Source organism: Homalodisca vitripennis, chromosome 4 (genome assembly GCF_021130785.1).
Source record: "Homalodisca vitripennis isolate AUS2020 chromosome 4, UT_GWSS_2.1, whole genome shotgun sequence".
Taxonomy (NCBI): Eukaryota; Metazoa; Arthropoda; class Insecta; order Hemiptera; family Cicadellidae; genus Homalodisca; species Homalodisca vitripennis.
In genome coordinates this window covers 72,494,651-72,519,671 of record NC_060210.1, presented here as the reverse complement: position 1 = coordinate 72,519,671, position 25,021 = coordinate 72,494,651, and the positions used below count along the sequence as shown (strand labels likewise).

The following is a 25,021-nucleotide window of genomic DNA, read 5'->3' as shown; positions in this document are numbered from 1 at the left end:
TAGTCACTATATCTTCTCTGTATCTTTTATCAGGTAGTGTTGGGAAGGTGACCAAACGACGCTACATTATTCAAGGTGAAGTCTGAAAGTGTATATTAGTGAATCTTTAATGAGCAGAGGTCATTAAAGTTCTTGGTTGATCCTGGTATTAAACCTAAGTTGCAAGCAGTCTCATACTGCATATTTTTTTGGAATTCAGTTCCCAGGTTAAATCAGCTATAACGGTTAACGAGATCCTTAAAAGATATGATTCTATAGGAAGTGGATTTCGTCCGATTAAATATGCTTTGACGACTGAAGACTTGTTGTGATGAAAAGTGATACAACTTATCAATGTTAAGATAATAACATACACATGTTCCCGTGGAACAAGTTAATTTTTATTTCATTCCCCTCATATTTAAGCTCACTCATTTAAGTACTATTAAAACCTTCAATGCGACACGAGTACTATCGACTTTAGTACAGCCGAAGAATAATATAGATGTGCGTCCGTCGAAGTAAATTTGGTAAACTATGATACACTATACTAGGTATATGTTGTTATTTAGTCCTTCTCTACACTAGCCCGTTCGTGAATGCTCTTTGTTTCACGATGTGTTATCAGAGTCCATTTCTAAACAATTTTAATGTTTTTGGAACATATAGGTTTTACTTTTAACACTCTCATCATAAGTAAGAAAGATATAATAGAGTAGATCAGTCAATGTTGAGATTCGTTTCAAACGGTTTGATTTCAACCCACTCTTGCGTTATAGTATCAACTGTATCTCATAGAAAACGTGATGCTGTACTTTCCGGCACCTCACACATGGGTGCCAATTTCAAATTTATTAATACCATATTGATACTAAGAAAAGTTAAAGCAGCCCTCGCCAGAATAGTTCGATGACATTTGAAGCGATGCTAATCGCTGCTAACCTTTAGCTGTTCCCTAATGTTAGATACCGTAAGTAAGTTTTCAGACACGTAAAACTGGGAACAATATTATGCGCGGGGTGTAGAGGAAGAATTAAAACAACCACCCTCAGATTATTTTGTTATGGGCTGCTCTTTGATTTGTACAAATTTCACTCCAATTTTAAATTGCTTTATATCTAAATATACAACACTAATTGTCCTACAAGAACAAAACTGTTGTATAAGTTAAAGTAATTAGTAAGATTGAGTCTGTATCAATAAATACAATGATCTAACAAATAGTAATGAAACATAAAAAGAATAGCAATGTATTGCAGTTGTAATGTACTATATGGTTGTAAACCAACAACAAGAACAGAACAGAAATAATGAATTGATTTTGATAGCTGATATTTTGCTATTAATACTGCAAAATAAACTTCCAGCCAATCAGAAAAGAGGTAACATGACTAGTGGTTCTTTCGTGGTGTCTAACTAGCACTCATAACCGAATAAGAAGAGATGTGTCATGTCACCATGTGAGTTAATCTTTCCTGACATTCATTATAAAGTTCCACCGCAATCAAATAAAAATCTGCTTCTTATACAAAATGTTTTGTCACCCTACAAAAATCAAACTCACTAAATATATCCTTTTAAAATCTAAAACAAAGAATAAAATTGATAGAATTCTAATACTCGAATTAAAATATAACACTATTTCACTAACTTTAAAATCTATGTCCCTAAAACTTTCTAGAGAGACAGCCCATGTCCTACCACTAAATTTTCCATACACCTCGAAATTCCCTGAGGTAAACCCCTTAAGTCCACATCTGTACCCACTATTGTGCCCATAATACGGATCGCTTGCCTCCTTTCCCATTTAAAGCATTTACATGCACTGCAGTATAGATTATTCATCGAGTGCTGACAGGCACTATGCCCACTACTGCCGTGACGTGGAACAGGCCGACTCACATGCGGTCTACAACAGCAGCTCCAACTCACTGACTATAAAGTTGTAAACGCATATTTATCAAATAACGATAAAAACCTATAGAATTTATTGTTTATTATTTGTTTACTATGCAAAGAAGACGATTCAGTACACAGGAATAAAATTAAGAAATAATTAAAACAATAATTCTTGTATTAAAACATCTTAATTTTGTAATTCAAATACGGTATGTAAGAAAGTAAATCAATGAAGTCATTCATCCTTGCTCAAAAGTTACTAAAACACTAAATTTAAAATCCGTTATAATCTCTTTTCCAGAAAAAGGAGCATTAACGATCTTAGAAAAAAGTAGCAGCTCCACGTCAAAAAAGTGTTTATCTAAACTGAAATCGTTGAAACAGTGTTTCCTGGTCATTCCAAAGATTCCTCACTCTCTCAGTGTGTAATATGTTCCCTCATTCTGTTACGGGAAGAATGACCATGCTTTGCATATTATGTAACAGTCTATGAAAAATCAAAGCCCCTAGTCCTAGTTACTGTAACCAAACTCAGCGCTTGACAGACTAATAAACTAAAACAAAACCATGTTGAATCATAACAAAATATTGATTATAAATCCCCATAAATAATGCAAAGGAAAATCACGTTAATTAATTTACTGCAAATCAAATTTTAGAAACACAGAGAAACAGGCTATCGGGATTCCTAAATCCAAAATAAAACCTGTTCCTTTCCTTTGGTATTTTTTGATATCTCTATGTTCGAAATTCTGATTGTGCGGTTGGTCCACTAATCTCTTTTCTAAAGCAATGTGTTTTAATCGTCTATTTTGTACTCTCGCTGGTTTACTCTATGTTCTATTCTCTATTAAGTAAACAAACAAAGGATTGAGTTGTGATTGTGGTTAGTGTTAAGAGGAGTTAGTATTATTGTTATTATTGTGAAGCAGATTTGAACAATATAGTAAACAAAACGCAAATGCACATTTTCAGTATTATTATTATTATTATTGACATCATAGTTACAAGTACGATTTAATTTTAAGATTTTCTTTTATAATTGACTAAGTCATAAACTGAATTTTGAACTGTTGTATAATGACTACAAACAATGAAAGAAATATTTTGGCTAAACTAGAAGCAATTAAAGAAATAAGGTAAGTTTCCTGTAGCTTAAAATCTTATGACTAACTTATAAGTAGTAGCCCTTTAATACCCCATATTACACTGTACCCGCTGACCTGTGATTTGCCTTCAACCCAGTAAGAAAAGAAGACTTTTATGTGGGAATAAAATTAGGCCTGGGTAAACTTATATCAGCTGCAGTATAATAAGTGGCCACGGCCACAATCAATCATATATCTTTATGATTATCTAACTATTGAAACCAAAATGTCTAACCAAATTATGTTATTATTATAAATTATAGTATAGTTAATTATTGGATGCAAAAACAACTAAACTATACTAACTAATAGGCCTAATTTAATCATGAATAAAAAACAATCCAGATAGGCCTATTTACTAACCCTACAACAGCTGGCATGAAAAGAATATTTGTCGCCAAAGGTCCATCAGATTTGGCAATGATGAATATTCTTTGCCAAATTACACATGTACAGTTAAATTTAAGGTAATATAAATTATTATATTTTATATACTTTGGCAGAGCATTAACCGATTTATTGTTCTTTCTTTCATTATTGTCTTCTTTGTTAGCCATAAAAACATTGTTCTCAATGGGCAGCTGACATAAACGTAAAATGCATCAGCCATGTTATTGTTAAACTGTAAACAGATGGCAGATTTTGTGTTCTGAATCTAATAGTATTTATAGAAAATTGTATTTTACAGTGTTTTAGTGTTGTTATTACTGGTTTAGCTTTCTTAGGTTATAGTTTTAGTTGTTCATTATGGGTGAAAACTTTAGAGGCCAATATAGTGATCTCAGATAACTTATTTTGGAGCATCCTATTTCTAGTGACAACATTGAGGTAAACCTGACAGTCCATGTAGGAGAGATGATTTCCTAGTAAGTGATCTCTCAAAATTGTGTGATTCATACAGAGAAGTTGTTCCACCTGGTGATGTTCTTGGTCCTGCTCAAGAATCGCGAAACTCTCAAAGACAAACTGTCGCTTTTGTGCTATATTTACCTTAAGTGTTACCATCTACATGAACATTATGCCGGTCCAGTTTAACAGGGAGGCTGCAAACTCAGATTGAAATCCAGTGACTGAGTGAAAGATAAAACATTGTATACTTTGTACACATATAAAAAAATAGGCTAGGATTGCAAGATAGGCTAGGATTCAAGTGTAGTGTTTCATTTAATTTTTGTTTTAACTGTCATCCTTAAATATGTATAATGTAGTCATAAGATTATGTTTACCCATGAAAGATATTATTTCTTTAGAGATCAACCTAATTTTTTTAAAAAGTAACTACACACGCTTTTTGATTCGCCATGTGAATAAGTTTTGAGGTAAAATGTAGGGGAACTAAATACGCTATTTGGAATCAACACAAAATTTAGAATAAGTTATACATTTACAGTTTTGATGTAAAATTTATTGATTAACGGTTGTACAACAGAATATTTACAAAAATAATTTCCAAACAATATTTTTTTTTGTTTAGTTGTTATGTGTTCAGCATTTGCTAGTTTTTTGCTTCCTTTATTTTTAATTTGTATTAGGCTTTCTCTTTTACATGGTATATATCTTTTAAGGTGTTAGAAGTAAGGCTCCCTTTTAGTTAGCTCATACAGAAAAGATAGCCTATCTTTACTTAAACCTAGTTCAGTTGTGTACCAATTTAATTCAGCTTTATTATTATTACAAATATTAAATCTGAGGTTTACTTTTACACACTTTGAGACAAAGTGTATTGTCTATTATAAAATACTAATACACAGGCATAGACAGAGTGATAGAAAACATAACATTGCTTTAAAACATCTGAGAGTACAATTTCTCTTAATCTCCTAATTAATTAGGTACACTACTTTTGCCAGTTCATTACTAACATGTACTCTATGAGTATGCCATGATAGTTTTGGGTCAATATACGTGCCTACCAACTGTAACAGGTTGTACATATCTACATAATTACGGTTGAGAAACCTATTATTTACCGAGAAGTTTATTACTTAGTTTTTTCAAGTTGAAGTGTAGACCTACATTAATTTCAAATTTAAGTATAGATGTACCTATTATTCCAGTGTTTAAACTAAGTTCATAATAATTTCATTTCAATGGGTTTATTACTTTTTTGTGATGGAAGGAGTATTAGAAAAATTTAGAATAACATGGCATGGCATCACATTTTTTGTGATGTTCCATTAGAACTTACATTTGTTTATAATATTAGTAGGATAAAATTATAATTCCTCTTAAATGTTACCTTGCATCCATTTCAAGCTCAGAAATCAAGTAATGTATTACATCTTAATTAGCTGGGCAAGTGTAGGTATCATAATTAAAGTAATTTAAATTTGTAATAGATGTTTCTCAAATCTGACAATGTTTAAGAGTTGCTTGAAGCTTGACAATTTTTTTTAGATAAAAATCTGTACAAAATAATTATCTTTTTTTGTACAATTAAAAATAATTCCTTTAGCCAATATGTAGAATTAATATGAACTTTATTTTATGTTTTTAAATATTTTATTTTTTTTAATGGCTCTTAAAAAAAACTGAATGTTTATCCTTAACAAAAACTATTGTTAATTTTGTACATAATTATTCAATCAAATGACTGTCAAGTTATTCATTAATTAAATAAATTTCAGTACCAGTTGCTTTTTGTAATACATGTTATATGATAAAATATTCTCTACATGCATATGGTTTTCAACTGGCTGTTTTAACACCTTAATATAACTCGCACACTCTATGTATGGTTAAAAATGTTAACGTGTTGGATCAATTACTCAGTTACTTTCCATCTTAGTTGATTTTTGTTTTTTAAGGAAAAATACCAGAATCTCAAATTAGATGATGCTTATCTAGAAAATGCTAAAACAATAAGCTTTCAACACATTTCAAAAAAGGGTTCATGTTTAATTTATTTGTAAACTTTTAGGTCAAAAACTATGCAGCTCGAGAAGCTGAAAGGAAAAATAATTCAAGAAGTTGAAGCATCTGAGCAAGAAGAAAAATGCCTTTCTGAATACAAACAAGAAATGGAACTTCTTATGCAGGAGAAAATGGCACATGTAGAAGAACTTCGGCAAATACATGCAGACATAAATGCAGTTGGTTTTTTCTATTTGTATTTGTAGTGTTTTAATTGCATTACTATATATATGTAGTTACATTTACAATAACTTTTCTTAAGTAAGTTGAATAAATTCATAAGTTTGGATAGTTAGACTAACAGTGTTAATACGTCACAAGTTAAAATCTCATACAATTAGACTTCATTTATTTACAAATCTTTTTATTCTGTGGTTCTCTCCCAATCAAGAAACTATATGTACATAGTTATAGTATAGGCTCTGAGAAGCCTACTTTTGTCAAAAGACAACTTAGATAGGTTTCATAAGAGTCTAAATGAAGAGTAAAAGATAAACTACATTGTCTGTTATAACTACACTGCTATCAGTTACCCGCTCCTTTGCATGCAATTTAGTACACGTTGGACATTTATGACCACTGCTGGTTTGAGTGAATAATATTTCCGATGCCAATGTTGAGTTGGCCTTGTCACAATCAAGAAAATACGTCAAAAAGTCAATAATTATGGCCATTGTAGTTTACTTCATTCTTAGTATATTTTGTTTAAATTTATAGTAAAAATGTTTAATATTTTAGAACATTTAGAGCTGGAATTGGCACATTACTTCAAAAAAACAGTCCAGCAAAATTTCATCTAGCAGAGTTCTTGTCAACTGCTTCAAAGGGAGTCTTTGGAGTCAAATTCCGACCATCTTATGTTTTAGGACATTTTCTAAGGTAGATTAGTACTTTACCTAATCACTGAAACCTAAAACATCATGAAAACTTATGGTTTCTGTTGAGGCAATTTACTCACTATAAATGTAAACAAATTGAGAGTAATAAACAATGTTTACACTAAACAGTTGATGACCTTTGACAGGCTCATTCAATTAATATTACACAACTTTAGTGACCAAGATGGCATGTTTTGCAACTTAAAGACCAGTGGGGCACAGTCTGAAGGAATGGCCTATATTCATCACAGGAACGGTATGAATTCACATGTAAAATTTCAGTGCAATCAGTTGAGAAGTTTAAGTTTGAAAACAAAACAAACAAACATAGGTACTTTCGTATTTATAATATTGTTAGGATTATGTCATACTATGTATCAATTTAAAATATAAATTTACTTTATTGCAGATGGAAAACGTTATTAAAAAAGCAGAAGAAGCTCGAAATAGATCTCTGGACAGAGCAAAAAGAGTGCATGAGGATTACAGACCTTTAAAACATGATATAGACCGTATGAGGCGAGATTATCTTGGTCTTGAAAGGCTGCCAGAACTTCATGAGGAAGAATCTGGATTAATTACCCCCGAGTAAGTTCCTCAGATGTATGTTACATTTATTAAAGCTTGTATACTGAGAAATACTGAATTGTCCAAAACCCATACTGTATTGGATTGTCAAAAACACATACATTATTCTAGATGGTAGAAACTCTGTAAGAGGGACATTGAAGTTCCATTTAGGAACAACAGTACATAATTCCATTCTCCCCACTTGTTTTGTGTCAGTAATTAAATTTCAAAATAACTTTTATTAAGTGTCTTGTAATTATATGAGGTGTGTCCAAAAAGTATCTGACCTTGACATCTGGCATGAACTGACGTTACTCGGCGGCAACGGCAATCTGGTCCCCTTCAAAGTACTCCCCTCCACAAGCCACTACCTTATTCCAACGCTCCTCCCACTTCCGGAAACACTCCTTAAATTAATTTTGCGGAATGGCTAACAGGTCCTTCGTCGCATTTTGTTTTATTTGTTCAACATCGTCAAATCTTTTTCCTTTGAAAGGAATTTTTTATTTCGGAAATAGCCAGAAGTCACAAGGAGTTGTGTCAGGACTATGTAGGGAGGCTGTCGTACTTGGTTGGTGTCGTGTTTGACTAAAAAACGCTGAATAAGATTTGAGGAATGAGCTGGCGCGTTGTCGTGGTGCAGGATCCAGTCTTAGGACCTCAAGATAATACTCCTTATTCACTGTCTGGCTTCTTGGAGCATATTTGTGATGAAGAATGCCGTCCTGGTAAAAAAAAAACTGTCAGCATTGTCATGACATTGTTTCGACTTTGTCTTGCTTTTTTCGGCCGTTGCTCTCCGTGAGTTTTCCACTGTGAAGATTGAGCCTTTGTTTCAGAGTCGTAGCCATAAACCCATGACTCATCACCAGTAATAACTTTTTTAAATAGCCCTGGGTCACTGTTTATCAAATCCAGATTGTTCTGTGCGATTTCAAGTCGACAGTTCTTTTGGTCTTCTGTCAGCAGATTTTGCCGAAACAAGGTTCATTTTTAAATGTTCGTGTAAAATGTTACAAACTGACGATTTTGGTATTCCTAAATCTTCTTCCAGCTCTCGGACAGTCAATCGACGGTTTTCATTAATTGCTGCACGAACACTTTCAACATTTTCAGCGTTTCTGGTCGTTGAAGGCCTGCCAGATCGGTCATCACTCTCCACTGATATGCGGCCATTTTTAAACCGCCTAAACCACTCTTTTATTTGTGTATCGCCCATAGACACGTCACCATAAACTTTCCGTATCATAGTAATCGTCTCTGATGCTAAATGGCCAAGTTTTTGTTAAAATTTAATGCAAATGCGCTGCTCAACACCTTCAGTCATATTGAAATGCGACGCACACACACGGCAGTACTGTACGGAACAGAGCGCTGTGACTCACTGAGTGACCGGATCGTATTCAATGCCTAATATGGGAAGGAGTAGGCTCGCCCCTCCCCTCCAATGACCGGTTCGAGCCGGTCGGGTAAGCCGCGGCCACTTTTTGGCCAGACCTCGTACATTCTTTAATAATTATAATGGTGTCAAAATCTTATGGAATTGAGTAAAGTACAGGTTCCTGTATTTTTATCAGTTATCGCCTTAATTCTTTTGACAACATATAGTCCTGTGGCAAGCTTCTTACAGAGGTTGTCAACATTTGTGGTCCATTTGAGGTCTTTCTCAATTTTAACACTCAGGTACTTAGCTTCATCTACAGTTTCAAGGTATGGTAGCAATCCCACCTCTTCTTTTTTGCGTCCCATGACAAGCTGCTTAGATTTGGCCTCGTTTACCACGAGATTGTTGCTGTTGCAGTATTGAACAGCCATCTCTCTCGCAATGTGACTTGAAACTTCCAGGGTATTAGGTGTGCTGTCACTGAGAATTATAGAGCTATTATCGTCTGCATACATGATGGTCATTGTATATTCATCCCAATAAGTGGGAAAGTCATTTGTTAATAAGATAAAAAGAACAGGGCTCTGCACAGGTCCTTGTGGCACACCGCTTAAAATTGGAAGAGCTTTGGACCTCATATATCATATTAATCCTTTTTCTGTGTGTGCCAGTTCAACCACAGATAACTCTCAAGCCATCTGGCTGTAATTCCTCTGATACCAATTGCTTCCAGTTTTTCTAAAAGTTGAGCATGGTCCAGACAATCAAATGCCTTGCTGAAATCCAATATAATAGAAGTAGTAGTATTGCCAGCTTCTATTTGATCAATTATGAACTCCACCAGACTTATAACAACAGTAGTTGTGGATCGGTCTTTAATAAACTCATGCTGATGTGTTTCGAGAAGGTCGTATTCAGAAAGGTGGTTTATGAGTCGAGACAGTTATACCTTCTCAACTTATAGAAAGTTGATATCAGCGATATTGGGCGATAGTTTCTCCACATCAGCTGCATTACCCTTTTTGAGTAAAGGTATAACTTTGGTCAACTTTAGCCGTGATGGAAATTTTCCTTCCTTAAACGACATGTTAATGAGAAGAGTCAATGGGTAGAGAAACTCATTACAACAGGATTTTAGAAGCTTAGATGACACCTCATCTATTCCAGCTGACATTTTGTTTTTAGAGATGAGACAACTCTTTTTATTTCATTTATGTAGCAGGGTATAAAAACAAGTTTGGAATCCCATAGTCTGGTGTTTGTATAATTCTGTTCAATTTTGGATTGGATGCAAGGGCATTGTCTGCTAATTTTGTAAAAACGTAATTTAAAAAGTCAGCCATTTTTAAGGGGTCAGTTAATTTTTCTCCACTTGCATCGAACAGCTCTTTGTGCTTTTAGATTTTCTTTCCTAGTCACTGCCCACACAGCTTTTGTTTTGTCAGAACGATCAATTTTATGAGCAGTTAGTTGACACCTTAATGCTTGTAATTTGAGGTCATAGTTTTTCTAATTAAGAGCAGCTTCTTGCTTGTGTTCTAAGAGGCTTATATTTGGGTACTGTGCCTTTGCTCTCAAAAATTCTCCTCTCAACCTTTCTGCTTCAGCATCTGATGTGTTCCTTTTTTTGCCAAGCACTGTATATGCATGCAGTATTTGTTAGTTCTTCCTATGATTCTTATGATAACTTAGCTTTGATATCTAGCATGTTTCTCTGAGTGAAATGGTGCTTCTTCACATAAGATGGAGATGAATCTTTGTTGAGCAAAATGATAGAGATTCCTGCGTACAGTACTTGAACCATAAGCTCACATTCCTCTTGATTTGAACACACACAATGAATTTAGGACTGAGATGTGGGTGTTATTCTTGTGGCAGGAAGTTTTTGACTCTGGTTATGTTGTGGCTCAGTAACAACTCTTCAAATTTACTTTGGTGATGTCAAGGCAATTAATATTGATGTCACCCATGAGAAAAGTAGGACAGCTCCAAATTGGGACTATTTTTAAGGCTTGTGAGATAATTTCTAGATTCATTTATGTTTCCATGAGATCTGGAGGTGCCCATGACATACACATGCTGCTTATTACTCTTGATTTTCACCATTGAGACCTCACATGCCAACTCCTGACTAAGCTCTGTAATTTGAAATGGTTCAACTACAGATGTCAGAGAGTCATTACAAAAAATTGCCACTCCTCCTTCTAGAAGAAATTTGAGATTGATGAATAGCCAATCAGATTTGTATCGTGAAGTTGGTCTGTCTACAACCCATGCTCTGTTATGATTAATATAAGGGGACTGATTTGTTTTTATAAGTGATTAATGTCAATTTTTAATAATATCAATAAATTGTATATTGCTTTGTTCATTTAAAAGCAAATAATAAATCAATAAAATTTCAGCCTTGAAGCTAATATACTTTGTAAGTTATTTGAGAATTTAATTTAAGTCTCAGCCATTTAAAGAGCCGGAGGTCAAATACTGTCATTTATATGTAAGTAAAAGTGACATACATGGTTATGCAAGCACCGCGTGATGACACAAAACACAACCGGCCACTTTGTGTTGCCTAGCAAGCTGAGAGGACAGCCACCTGAGACTAAATCCAAACGGAATGAAAAATACATTTTAGCCACATTTGTGGCCTTCTGGTTACAAAGGGTTAAATATTAATTCAAACGAGAATTTTCTATGAATAAAAATAAAGTGGAATGAAAATTAAGTTTTAGCCACATTTGTGGCCTTCTGATTACAAAGGGTTAAATATTAATTCAAACAAGAACTTCTATGAATAAAAATAGTGGTTTAGTTGTTATTTGTTGTTGGTATGATTTAACATATAGTCTAAATATTATCTGTCAATAAAATTGGCCACAGCTCGATTCAAATGTGCAAATATCTCAATATGGCACTATCAGAGAGACTACTATTGCAACATCTAAGATTTGTAGCTTGTTGCGGATGGTCATGAGACATAGCACATACTCTTTACCTTGCAATCTTTTTTTGACTTTCAGTGTAGATAAAACTTAAAGTCGACTTTAGTTTGATGGTGCTTTCTAAGGGATAATTACTCATTTCAGAATGTTTGCTCGAAGCTATTTTGAGAAACACTTCAAAAACGAATGGAGGCCAGAGAACGCAACCATTACTAGTTTTGCTCATGCACACCAAGCAGCAGCTGCCTCAGCATTTCTAGCTCCAGTGCAGCCACCACTCCAGCTGCTCCCGAGCTCCAGCAAGATTGACCATCATCGGGCTCTGCCTCCTGTTCCTGGCCCAGCACCTACCTTCAGGTAATAATCCAAACTAAATTTCATTTTCAATAACAATCATGAAAAATAGTTTAATGTAATCAATTATTTCAATTAGCTAGGATCTGTGTAGAACTTCTGTTTGGGTATTTTAACAATCAAGTAATGTACACATAATGTAGCCATGGTGGGAAGGGTTGATTCAATGCGAATTTTATTGCTACGATATACAAAGTAACATTGAATTGTTTCCGTTTTGCGATACAAATGTACTTTTTATGGACGGTTTCGGTTAACGGAGGTTTTAGTGTATTTGTTTTATAAAAGTAATGCAGTGATTGAGTTGTGTCCAACTGAAAAACATGAGTCTTCACTGTAAAAGAAAGTAAGTGAGAATATTGTGTTTGTTTATATTTGTAGCCTTTTATTCACAAATGAGTAGGTCTAATGAAAACATTACCGATGATGATGATTGCCTTTAACAAATAGTGAATGAAAATGTTACTTCTGTTCTTTCATTAGCAGTAGGCCGGGTGGTTCAGGCGATCATGGAGAGGTTAGTGAGAGCAACGTGGAACTTTCAGAAGACTCATGATGATGACACTGATGCAGACAAGGACTATGAGTGTTCTTTGGCTGATTCCTACTCTTCATTCAGCACCTGAAGTAGATTAAGAAATAGCTACAACTTACTTCTGTAGCTTAAAAAAACACCGCAATCAGGAAATAATGGTCACGCTAGGCCTAAACGTGTCAGACTACTGAGTAGTAGGAAATTAGCCACAGATAATGAGTTGGAAGAAGAGTGAATCCTGGAGGAAATTGATGATCTCATGTTCAGGATAATCCCCCTGATAAAGAACAGCTACCATCTGAATGGGAGAAAGTGGGTCCGGTCCTGATGACGACTTTCCTCTTGGCCTTGTTACTTACAGGGCCTAAACATATGTCTGGTCCAGTGACTTATTTTTATTTATTCTTAACAATCTTATCGATCACAAGCTTGGTCAGAGAAACTAACAGATATGCTGACCCGTGTATCTCAAAGGGCAACTACAAAGATAATTCCAGAGTGAACGAGGGGTACCTGTCACTATCGATGAAATGAAGGCATTCAATGTGCAATTTTGAACATAGGTAACTAACTTGGTTCAGACAGATGTTTTCTCGAAACCACTCATCCTGAAATTTATTTATATAGTGAACAATGAAGTTTTAGACAGGCAACCATATGATCCTTGTGAAAAATGTAACCCAATTATTCAGCATGTAAATGTTTTATTTAGACACCACCAGCAAATTTCAGTAGATTAATCTGTAATTGGTACTAAATCAAGAACAATTTTGCAGCAGTATCTATGAAATAAAAACATCTGTGGGATATCAATGTTTGGATGCTACACAATTCTATTGTAAATTACTGTTTGGAATTTGTTTGCTATAAAGGAGCACGTCATGATGACCCATAAGAAAAAAGATATATGAAGTAACTAGGAACAGGTTACTTTGTTGTAAGAAAACTACTGAAAGTCTGTAACTACATAAACAAAGGATATCATGTTTTTGTGTACAATTTTCTTTTGTCACGGTCTTTAGCAAACTACTTATACAGTGTTATACTTATTTCTGGAATTGTATAGTATAATCGGAAAGTTCTGCCAGAACACTTTAGCAAGACAAAGTTTGCAATATTTGTCATCAAATTTGTGAAGATAGGACATTTTCTACTTTGTGGTCACCGAGAAGAGAAATCTCAGAAAACACAAGTTTTGCTATTGACAACTTCTTCAAAAGCAATATGCTTCTGATATTTTGGAGATGGATGAAGTGAATTGTCCTTACTCAGATTTTGAATCTGATGACTGCAAGTCAAACGATAGGCCTAGGTCTATACAACAAATTTCTATATCTGAATCAAGGCGATGTAGGCCTACTTTTCCCTAATCTCTCACCACTACTAAATCATTCATGATATCCTGCCTTTGTAACAACTCCCCTCACAAGATAAAGAAGTGATTCCTCTTGTAGCTGACTTAGGGGTTAGAATTTATCCTTCTGAAGTAATAAAAAGCTTAAAAGAAAAATTCACATTGAAAATCCCTGGACCTAGGGATAGCCCAGTGAAATAATGTTTAACCATATTTTTAATGTTTATCACCTATTGTTTACCTTCGTTCACAGTTATTTTCCATGTTCAAGTTTTAAGTAATAAAATTTTAACTATTATGGTTTATAGTTAGTCTTCATTTACCATAATTTTAATTGCTTGCATTTTTTTGTGTGGTTCACAAAAGTACATGAAACCAAAATATTTCAAAATTGATCATAACTCATCTAATGCTAAAAAGGAATGGAAAAATTGGAGAAGTATTTAGCTTAACTTTTTCTAGACCTTGTTGAATACACAGAGTACACTGATCGCCTAAAAAAACCCACTTTAAGAGATGCCACTTTTAACCAGTCTGAAAAATTTGGACATTATTCAAAAGTCTGTAAATCTAAACCTAATTCTAAAAGCTGTATTGCTTCCTCAATAATAGAAACCACTGTAAGATCAAGACCCTTTGTTTCCCTATGCAAAGCCCTTGTTGAAGTATACCTACATACATTACAGTATACTTCTCATTTACATTTACTTGCAATTTGCTCAACAACGCAAGTGAAAATCTATCCTGAAGTCGGTCATGCTTAAATGGCCTCCACTGTAAGTTATCCATTTTAAAAGAATTATGCATAGTGACATGCTGATTGGCCATGATCTTCTCAAAGAGCATGAGAATATCAAAATTACTTTTGGTGATAAACTCTGCTCTATTAAAATTTCAAATTCCATACCAGCTTCGGTTACACAACCAAGTTGTTTTCCAATCTTACGCCAGATTTCAGACCTATTATCGATGCTTATCATCTACTTACTCTATTATCAGTGAGCACTCCAGGAATTATCGATGACATTTGTCTGTGGAGAAACCTAATCCGTCCATGATAGTAACTTTTTAAAATGTATGGAATGGGCCAAAAAGTATGATCTAGTGTTCAATGAATCAGAGTTTGTATTGTCTAAAGAAACTGTGTGTATTCTTGGACATTATGTGATCTAAAGAACCAACAAACCTGACACATTGAGGATGAAACCCATACTTAACTTTTCTGTTCCCAAAGATCGAGTCTCACTCAAACATGTTCTTCGATGTTTTGTCTACTGCTCTAAGTGGATTTCCCATTTCCCTGATAAAATTCACATTCACCTCATGCGATACTCAAAACTAGGAAAGTATCAGCATTAACATTTACGATTGCGCACTATAAATATTTTCCATTATTTTGCTTAGATGCTCTGAGACATACAGCAAATTGGAAAGAAAATTCTCTTCAACATCTTTTCTATTACTTATTTTCATTTCAATAATTTGTCATGCACTAAGCAAGCAAAGAAGCACTGATAGTAAGAATAAATTCATTCTTTCACCATCTGGACACTAAAATAATTCTAATCTTAAATAATTGGAACCTACAAAATGGCCAAGTGCCGTGGAGGCCCTAAATTTTCTCTTCTGCTATTTACAAAAGTCAGTATATTTACAAGTTTTTATAACGATTAGATATGTAAGGGAACTTAAAAAAAATTGTATTAAGTTACTTTTTGAACATTACGTTACTTTTTAAATCTAAATATGTGTTTAAGTTTTCATGTAGTTGTATTTAGTCAGACTTGGCAAGTATAATTATATTGTTTATGATTCTTAATTATGTAAGTTTTTCATTTATTTGATGTATTTTTTGTAGCAGAATAATAAAATAAATACATTTATTCATTTACCTAAACTTTTAAAATAAATATGTAATTATATTAAAAACCCCAATAAAATTATCTTATTATATTATGTTATTCAACATAAATATACACACAGAAAGTTAATAGTACCATCTTCCATATAATGTTATACACTTCGAAGAGACTTACAACAGTTCAGATTCATAGAATTGTGTGATGCTTTAACTGGTCCATGATTAACACTCCCATTTTGTTTTATAAACATTGATAGTTTTCCCTGTTGTCATTGTGGTTGTTTAAAGTAGTCTGGATGTTCACTGTAAGTCCAGATTATCCCTTATATGGATTTCTCTACTTATTTAATATGCCTTCTATCCTGTATCCAAAACTCTTCAACATAACCTGCCTTTTAACCGTATCAAATACTGACTTTATCAGTTATCCAAATTATTGCACCTTGAGGATATCTTCCAATCTAAATCCAAATCTCCACCCCTGAGCCCAACTTTCCTCATCTAACAAGCAATCATCAGTTTATTTTTTTTTTAATGCTGGTGATCAACCATTAAAAAACATAAATTAATATTAAGGGATAGTTTTTACTAATGAAAACTCTTGATTATGAAAATAACTAATCACATTTTTAATCACTGAGGTATTTGGATGAATAAATTTAAATTGATCTTGCATTACTGTCACTTCAAAAATTGTGTTTAAGTGACAAATGAAAAAAATAAAGCAAATAAATAAAGAAAATTGGTTTATGCGACAAAACCAATTTAGAGTACTCTTTTATCAATAATTTTATCTTATCTATATTAAAAATAATATAAAAAATTCACTGTTCTATCAACTGTTACAGGCAGCAACCACCGCCGATGAAATCGTGTCTGTCTTGTCACCAGCAGATCCACCGCAATGCTCCTATTTGTCCCCTGTGCAAGGCCAAGTCTAGAAGCAGAAACCCAAAGAAGCCAAAAAAGAAAGATTAACTGTAAGGTTAAATTTAAAGTTAAGAAAATTTTGATGTTCGTGTTAGCGAACTAAAAAAAATGTTTTTCTGGGTTTTAATTATCTACTTCAGATTTTATTATGTTAATCATAACCTTTAAGTTCCTGCAAACCAATTTGCCTCAATAAAATCGTGCAGTTCCTTCTATGAAGGACACTCTTAACCATTATAACAAACAAAAAATTACACTTTGTTTTTCATTAAAACCACATTATACATATTTTCTTATTTTAATGGCTACTTAATTGTAAATACATGTTTTTATTTATAAAAGTATAAGGAAATAACATTCTTACTAGTTATTGTATATTTGTAACGTTTCTAGTAATGTAACAAGTTTGTGAGCTCCATGACTATTTTATATTTTTCTGTGATATAATACAAAACATAACTCTTACTTTCTTATAATTTTAATTAAGTTTATTATATTAATTAGGCTCTGTCTTAACACGTTTTATCATTCTTTTTTATATTCAAATAAGACGATATTCAGTAAGTTTACTTGTAAATTCAAATGATACAAAAAAGTTCTGTATTAGTTTTATTTTTCATTTAATGTAGTTGCAAGGTTCAAGATTTTGTTATTGTGATCAAGTGACTAGCTACTCTGATTTTTTAAACCAATTTACCTTCTTAATTTTAGTCGAGGATTCAATCATGAAAAATGTGTAGGGTATGCTATATTGCCATATACCCTGAATCATGAGGGTCTCTTTGAAATGATATCTTTTGATATCTTTCAAAATTATATAACAAATAATTAGGTGGGAAATGTATTATGGTTCAATTGTTTTTCTGATATGTTAATATTCAAGATCATTTCAATATAACAGGCTCATAGTAACAAAGTTTTAAAAATGTATTAGATTTTGTAGTAAGAAAGAAAATTCACAATCATAAAAGTTCTATTTTGGAATATAATAACTCCTGTTGTATTTTGATTACAAAATAGGCTGATTTGGTATACAAAATCTACCTAAAATTAATGAATAATAAGCCAATGCAATAGAGTGTTTAAGAACCTGACAGCACGTAACAAAAGAGGTATCGCACAGACGAACATTCCATTACTATTTTTATACTAAAATCAATAGAACTCTTCCTTGGACCAAGAATCTATGCCCCAAGTCACAAGGAGCTTTCTATTGAGAGGACAGACAGTGACACAATTTCAATAAAATCCTATGAGTCCTTAATACAAAGGTAACTCTGAAAGTATTGAGGCACCAGCAGACAGTGCATACTTCACTAATCTTATCATTCTTAGCTGATTGTTCTAACCCCAGTCAATACCTGACATCATCTTGGATTCATTGAGTGTATTTGTTTTATATGTTTAGCAAGATCAATTTCGTGAAATCATTGAGTAATCAATAGGGCATTTTCACGATATAATTTTCTGATTTTATAGTTGGTTTGTCTCTTGAGGAATGTGTTGAACATTGCAATTGGTTTTGAAGCACCATCACAAACTTCTGTTTTAGGTGGTATTTGGAATTTTGAAAAGCTGTATTTGCTTCAAGATAATGAATGTTCAAGAAGGCTGCATTCCGCCATCACTTAAAAAAATTGATTTGGTGTGCATACATAATGATATGGTGTGCATAAGTTTATGATCCAAGATTTGATGCGCATTATGGTTCAATAGGACAGACACTGCACTTATTTAATGATTGAATCTTCTCTAGAAATGGGATCCGCAACAGTGAAAATAATCTCGCATGATATTTTTAAATCAAGAAAATTATATCTCGATCAGTACCTCAAAATTTAACAGATGAACAAAAGGCTAAGCATGTGAGAATCAGCCAGCATCCCTCCAACTGCTTAATAATGGTGGTCATAAGATAATCTTCCAAAAAGTTTACTTGTTATGAAATGTATATCCCATGTTATGGCATTCCTACTCAAAGAGAGAGTTTCATATGGGTGTTTGAAGATTAGCTATCATGGTCAAGAAACAATGATCAGTGAAGAAAGTAATGTACGCTGTTTCTCCAGGAGTAGGTCTGGTGAAGGCTATTAAGCGGGAATGACAAAGGCTTTCACAGTTTTTGGCACAATGAACAATGCTTGCCTGAAGTCTTTAGCACTTAAAGTTAAATTAAAGTTTAAATTAAACCCTTAATGTTTAACATTAAGGGTTTAATTTTGTACTATAACAATACTTCTTCTCACACTGCTGCAAAAAATTGGTAGTTTTTGGCCGAAAAATGGCATCAAAACGATGGACCACCTCTCTTATTCACCCCATTTCGCTATCTGCATCTACTTGTTATTCTTCATTCTGAAGAATCTTTTGTGCAGTCATAACTTTTCTTCAAAAGTTGAAATTGATGATTATATTTGTAAATAATTTAACTCCATTCCAAAAACTGAGAGTTTGGATGCTTACAATGAGGGGACGATCCAAATTTAAACATGCATTAACACTTTAGGTATTATTTTAAACATATCTTAACGTTTGGTAAGTCTAGCACAAAAACAACTTCATATGTCCTAAAACTTTCAGTGTAATCCTCGTAAAAATAGTTTTGGCCCTTGGCATCAAAAATTTAGGTTCCTGAAACGTTATCTCCATGAATAGAGTACTGATTTAATATTTGTTATATACTTTTAATGAAATGTAATAACTTTTATCATCATAAGGAATGGAATTTAGTGTGGGAAGGGGACAATGAAAACCTGACCTTGCAAACAGCCCACCTGCATTGGTGGTGGTTCGGAAGTACATTTAAGCTGTTGGTCCTCAAGTTAAGTGTTAGAGAGGGCTCCTTAGTCCTAACTTCGCATGGTGAAATAAGACATCCTTTACTTTTACCTTCTTTTTTATATTTGTCAGACTAGACGTGGAGTTGACACTTTTGTACTGTAACAGATTGGAGAAACTGTCATACAATCTGTTATCTTTTGTCATTTTTGAGAAAATGTTATTATTTACCTGAAAATAAAATATAGTGGCTTGGTTATATGTTTGTATCAGTTTTAACTGTTTGATGTCCTAATGTTTAATAAATGTAATGACCTTATTTTTTGTAGGTATTTAAAATTTTAAAATGTGATCTCATCTGTTATTTTATACATGTCATACTTTTTAAATGTAAGTCAATATTTATATTATTTTATATTAATGTGTATTATCATTGTGTCTATTAAAGAATCTCTTGGTGATAACATACTTGCCCCATTCAAATTGCCTCATCCAGTCTTCTTGAAAACTTGCCAACTATTGTATTAACCCTTGCACACGCCACTAATAAATTCATTGATTTCTTTATAATTCCAAGACATCTCTAAGAAATATTTTTCAAAGTGAATTTTTGTTATAAATATGCTACAAGAGGAAAACACCAAAAATAAAAAGCAGGGCATTCTAGTTAAAATTAGCAAATATATTTATAAAAATCTAAAAATAACAATTTACTATACTGTTAGCTTGATCTAAACTCAAACTTGTGGTGCAATCTAATAAAACTTAAAAATTACATTAACTACTAACAATTAAAGCATTTCCTTATCTAAGATAAGGTCTATCATCTTAACTTATCATTTGGGCATATATTTCATTACGGCTCTTTAGGATATCCCCTGCTACGTGGAGTGAAGGGCACCTATAATAAAATTACTTCCTTGCCAACCACTATAAAATGTCTGAGAGATCAATATGTTTTGAAATGCCACTATTACAATATGTCTGGGAGACCACTACATCAGCATTGTTAGATCTGCATACAATGCATCAAGGTCAAACTCCATCCTCAAACTGGCGCACAGAAGCTAGGAAGGTACTACATGGCATGGCATTCCAGGATACACAGCAGAGATGAAAAAGGATTTTGACTTTCCCTCTCGCAGTCTACTAGACCGCTTGTAGTAACTAGGGGTTAAAATAAATCAATTAAATTACAGTCAAACCACAAAAAATAAATGATAACAAACTCCTTGGATATGCCAAGTTTTTTTTAATCCCCTATAAGTCTTTATAAGAACCAATGCAAATTTCACCTCTACATAACGAATAAAGCATACTCACAACCTCGATATAACGAATTTTTAGTAATTCTGGAAAAAATACATCACCCTCGATATAGTGAATTTGTTGTAAGAACCTCTTGTAGCGAAATTCACCTCTATATAACGAATTTTACACGACTGCACCTTGTTATAACAAACGTCACAACGGCAACAAAGGACAACAAACAAACAATCGTGTCTCGATATGAAAGCTTGCCTCAACATGAAAGCCTAGTCACAGCCACTCCGGTCTGAATTGCTATACGAGTTTATTCAGTTATTGTAGAAAGTTTGGTGCGGTGCTTCGGAAGTAAGTTACAGTAGTTTAGTGATGATGGACGCCAATAACAAAAAGAAACGGCGGGCTATAAGCGTAAAGTGTAAATGAAAAATTATCAAATGCGTTGAAGACAATCCAACAAAAAAAAAATTGGACATCATGAAAGAATTTGGCATTCCGTCCAGCACTTTAGCTACAATTTTAAAAAAGGAAGAGAAGTTCGATGATGGAAGTGTATTGTGTTCTAAAATCGGAAAGATAAAGTCGTGTGAGCTGAAGGACGTAGAGGAGTGTGTGCTTAAATAGTTGCAGCAGTACTGAGTGGAAAGATAAACTTCCCAAGCTAACAGAGGGATATGAACCAGAAAACATCTATAATGCAAATGAAACTGGATTGTTTTTCAAATGTTTACCTGACAAAATATTGTCATTTAAGGGTGATAAATGCCATGGTGGAAAAAATAATAAACATTGTTTAACAGTTATGCTGGGAGCAAACTGCACAGGAACTCATAAATTAAAGCTTTTAGTAATTGGAAAAGCGAAAAAAACCACGTTGTTTTAAAAACGTGAATGAACTTCCTACAGACTACATGGCGAATACAAGCCTGGATTCAATGTCACAACTCAGGAGGACAATTCACACCAGCCTCCTACACAAGAAACCGACACTGCGGAGGGTTGGGAAGCAGTCAAAGAAGCATTAGAGCTGGAGAAGGATACAGAGTTCAAAGCCTTTGTTACTTTTTATGACGACGTGGCTGTGTGTGGAGAGTTGACAGATGCTGACGTCATTTTTTCTGTGACCTCTGTTCCGGACGAAAATGTGACTGCCGAAGATAACAGATTGTGTAATGCCAGACCCAAATTTAAAAGAGGCTTGTTTGCTTTTCAACTTTTTAATGCATTTTCAAAGTACATAGCTACAGCATTACAGTTTTTCTGTTTTACATACTGTATTCTTAATTGAAACAAAAAAATAAAGTTTCATTGTTCCAAATTAAATGAATTTTTATATCGTTTTACACACTATTTAAATACAGTACAGCATACCATTTCACAACGTTTTAACACGGCCGAGCCGATGGTCTGTGAACCTCAATGTAGCAAAATTGTACCTAAAATAACTTCAATATAACGAACCTTATTATAACAAATACTCAATATAACGAATTTTCTGTCTGGTCCCTTGAGATTCGTTATATTGAGGTTTTACTGCAGTATGAATTAAAAATCGAAATAAAATCTCTGACAATTAAGATAGTATAAGAGGCAAGTAACTTTTTGGAATTATAATTATAACACAGATATTGCGGAATTTTACAATTACCTTACACTAAAATACCCAAATCATGTTCTTATGCATAATAATTTATTTGATTTTTAACAACCTTTTTCATAGCTAATGTAGTAATTCATTTCAAGGAAAAAATTAAATAAAAAACATTTAATTTTAACTTTTTTATTATTGCACACAAATTTCAAATCAATCATAAAATATAAGATACATATTTCAAGATAGCTAGCACTTATAGTTCGGTTAATATCTGTTTTTAAAGTGTTTTAAGTCAGTAATTTAAAAACATCAACTAAATTATTATTAAAAAATATTGCTTCATGATTTGAAATTCAAAAATATTGTAATGGTTTTTATTCATTAAACATATGTTACTCCTTAATACAAAATATTTTCTTTCTTGAGAGGGTCTCTTAATCTTTACTGAATTATAATTACATGAAAAACTCACAAAACATAAATTTAATGACAAATACAATTTTTATGTAATTATATATATAACCTACTATGATTGAATGTTTTTTTTTTGTCAATGGTCACTAACAATACTGAATACTGCATAAATGTATAGGTCCAAGACCAAGTCATGGTAGCATAATTTTTAAACACTAATTTTTACAGAATTACTTCATATTTCTTCCAGAAAGTCATGGAGACAAGTACATTGTATTGTGATGGACATTGTAGGTGTTGTTGGTCCCTCTTCCCTTCATCACTTCATTCTTCTGTCTCTATGTTATTTATTTTGACCAATGGCAATCTCTCCCTCAACCTGAATTTGATCTCTGACATCAATTTAGAGACTGCATGGGATGAATTTGTATTCAATTCATATTTATTTAATCTGGGATCTAAAATTATAAAGATAATCTCCATGTTTGTACGTGGGCTATTCGGAAAGTTGATTACGTTTTGCGCTGTGGCCGCCAGGGGCGGGACTAGCACGGCCATCTTGGTGTCAGGACGTCCCACCGCTCAGTGTCTATCCAGCCGTGCTAGCGGGAAGTTCGTGTTGTAACGCGTCTAGTCACAGTGCCTGTTTGAAATGTCTGCCGCAATTGAAAATCCCACCAACTGTGAGGTGCGCGCAGTAATTAGGTTTTTGACTGCCAAAAACTGTAAGCCTATAGAAATCTATCGGCAGTTGTGTGAAGTTTATGGGAACAACATTATCACTGAAGGTGGAGTGCGACAATGGGTCATTAAGTTTAAAAATGGCAGAACAAATGTTCATGACGAAGAGCGAAGTGGAAGACCCAGCATAGTGACTGACGAACTTGTTGAGAAAGTTGACGCAAAGGTCCGAGAAAATCGACGGTTAACCATAACGGAACTCTCGCTTAGTTTCCATCAAATTTCACGAACTTTGTTATACGAAATCGTCACTGATAAGCTTGGCTTCCACAAGTTTTGTGCAAGATGGGTACCGAAAATCCTGGCCGACGTCCACAAAAACCAGCGCATGGCTGCAGCGTTAACAATTTTGGATGCTTACGACAAAGAGGGTGAATCACTACTCGATCGCATCGTAACTGGTGATGAAACATGGGTGAAACATGTTAACTGCGAGACCAAATTGCAGTCAATGGAGTGGGGACAGACAAGTTCACCTCAAAAACCAAGAAAATGTTTGCAAACGATGTCGGCAAGAAAGGTTATGGCAACGGTTTTTTGGGACAAGAAAGGTGTAATTCTTGTTGATTTCCTGGAACGAGGCACTACAATCAACTCAGAAAGGTATTGCCAAACGTTAAACAACCTCAGAAGAGCGATCCAAAACAAGCGTAGGGGAAAGTTGAGCTCGAAAATTCTGTTGATTCACGATAACGCTCGACCTCACACGGCAAATTGCACACGTGAAGTTCTCGAATCATTCCAGTGGGAGTTGTTTCCTCATCCACCATACAGCTCGGATCTTGCACCAAGTGACTACCACTTGTTCCCAACAATGAAGAAGTGGCTGGCAACGCAGCGCTTTGACGACGACGCAGAGCAGCAGCAATAAGTGACCAACTGGTTGAAGAAACAGGCGGCAGAATTTTATGAGGAAGGCATTGTCAAGCACACCCATCGATATGATAAGTGCCTAAATTTGAATGGCGACTATGTTGAAAAGTAGTATTTAAGTGTCGCTTTCATATGTATATAATAAAAATTGTTTCTTATACTTTGTTAATTTTAAATTCCAAAACGTAATCTACTTTCCGAATAGCCCTCGTATATCGTTTTGAAAAGGCCTTTACATGCTGATATTGAAACATCCGTTTTAATGAAGTTTTGTGTGTCACAATTCAGATAGATTTTTGACACTAACAAAATAAACAAAGAGAGGGATGACCATAGGAGAGTTACAAATCCATCTTGGATAGTTTTGATATTCCAGACCAGTAAACATACAAAAATACACCATTAGTTCAATAAAACGGTCAAACACTAAACTGGTAGAGTGCCACTTAGCAGGGCCATACTCAGCTTTGGTGGGCTCTAGAAAAGATATTCAGTTGGGCCCTGTCATGTCCCGCCATCGTGTCCATCAACACGGTCTCTTCAAATAGATGTGTGGAAATCGATTGTCCAAAAAAGCCGGTCGAGTATGGGCCTGTCACCTAGTGATG

General features: G+C 33.9%; 1 protein-coding gene across 1 annotated transcript; it reads left to right on the top strand.

Moving 5' to 3' along the window:
* Positions 1-2,720: 2,720 nt before the first annotated feature.
* On the top strand, positions 2,721-19,991 carry LOC124359535 (zinc finger C4H2 domain-containing protein). The gene is made up of 5 exons (XM_046812349.1): positions 2,721-3,017; positions 5,947-6,118; positions 7,227-7,405; positions 11,858-12,070; positions 16,666-19,991. The coding sequence occupies exons 1-5, from the start codon at positions 2,959-2,961 to the stop codon at positions 16,793-16,795; spliced, it is 753 nt and encodes a 250-aa protein (XP_046668305.1). The 5' UTR covers positions 2,721-2,958; the 3' UTR covers positions 16,796-19,991.
* Positions 19,992-25,021: the final 5,030 nt, after the last annotated feature.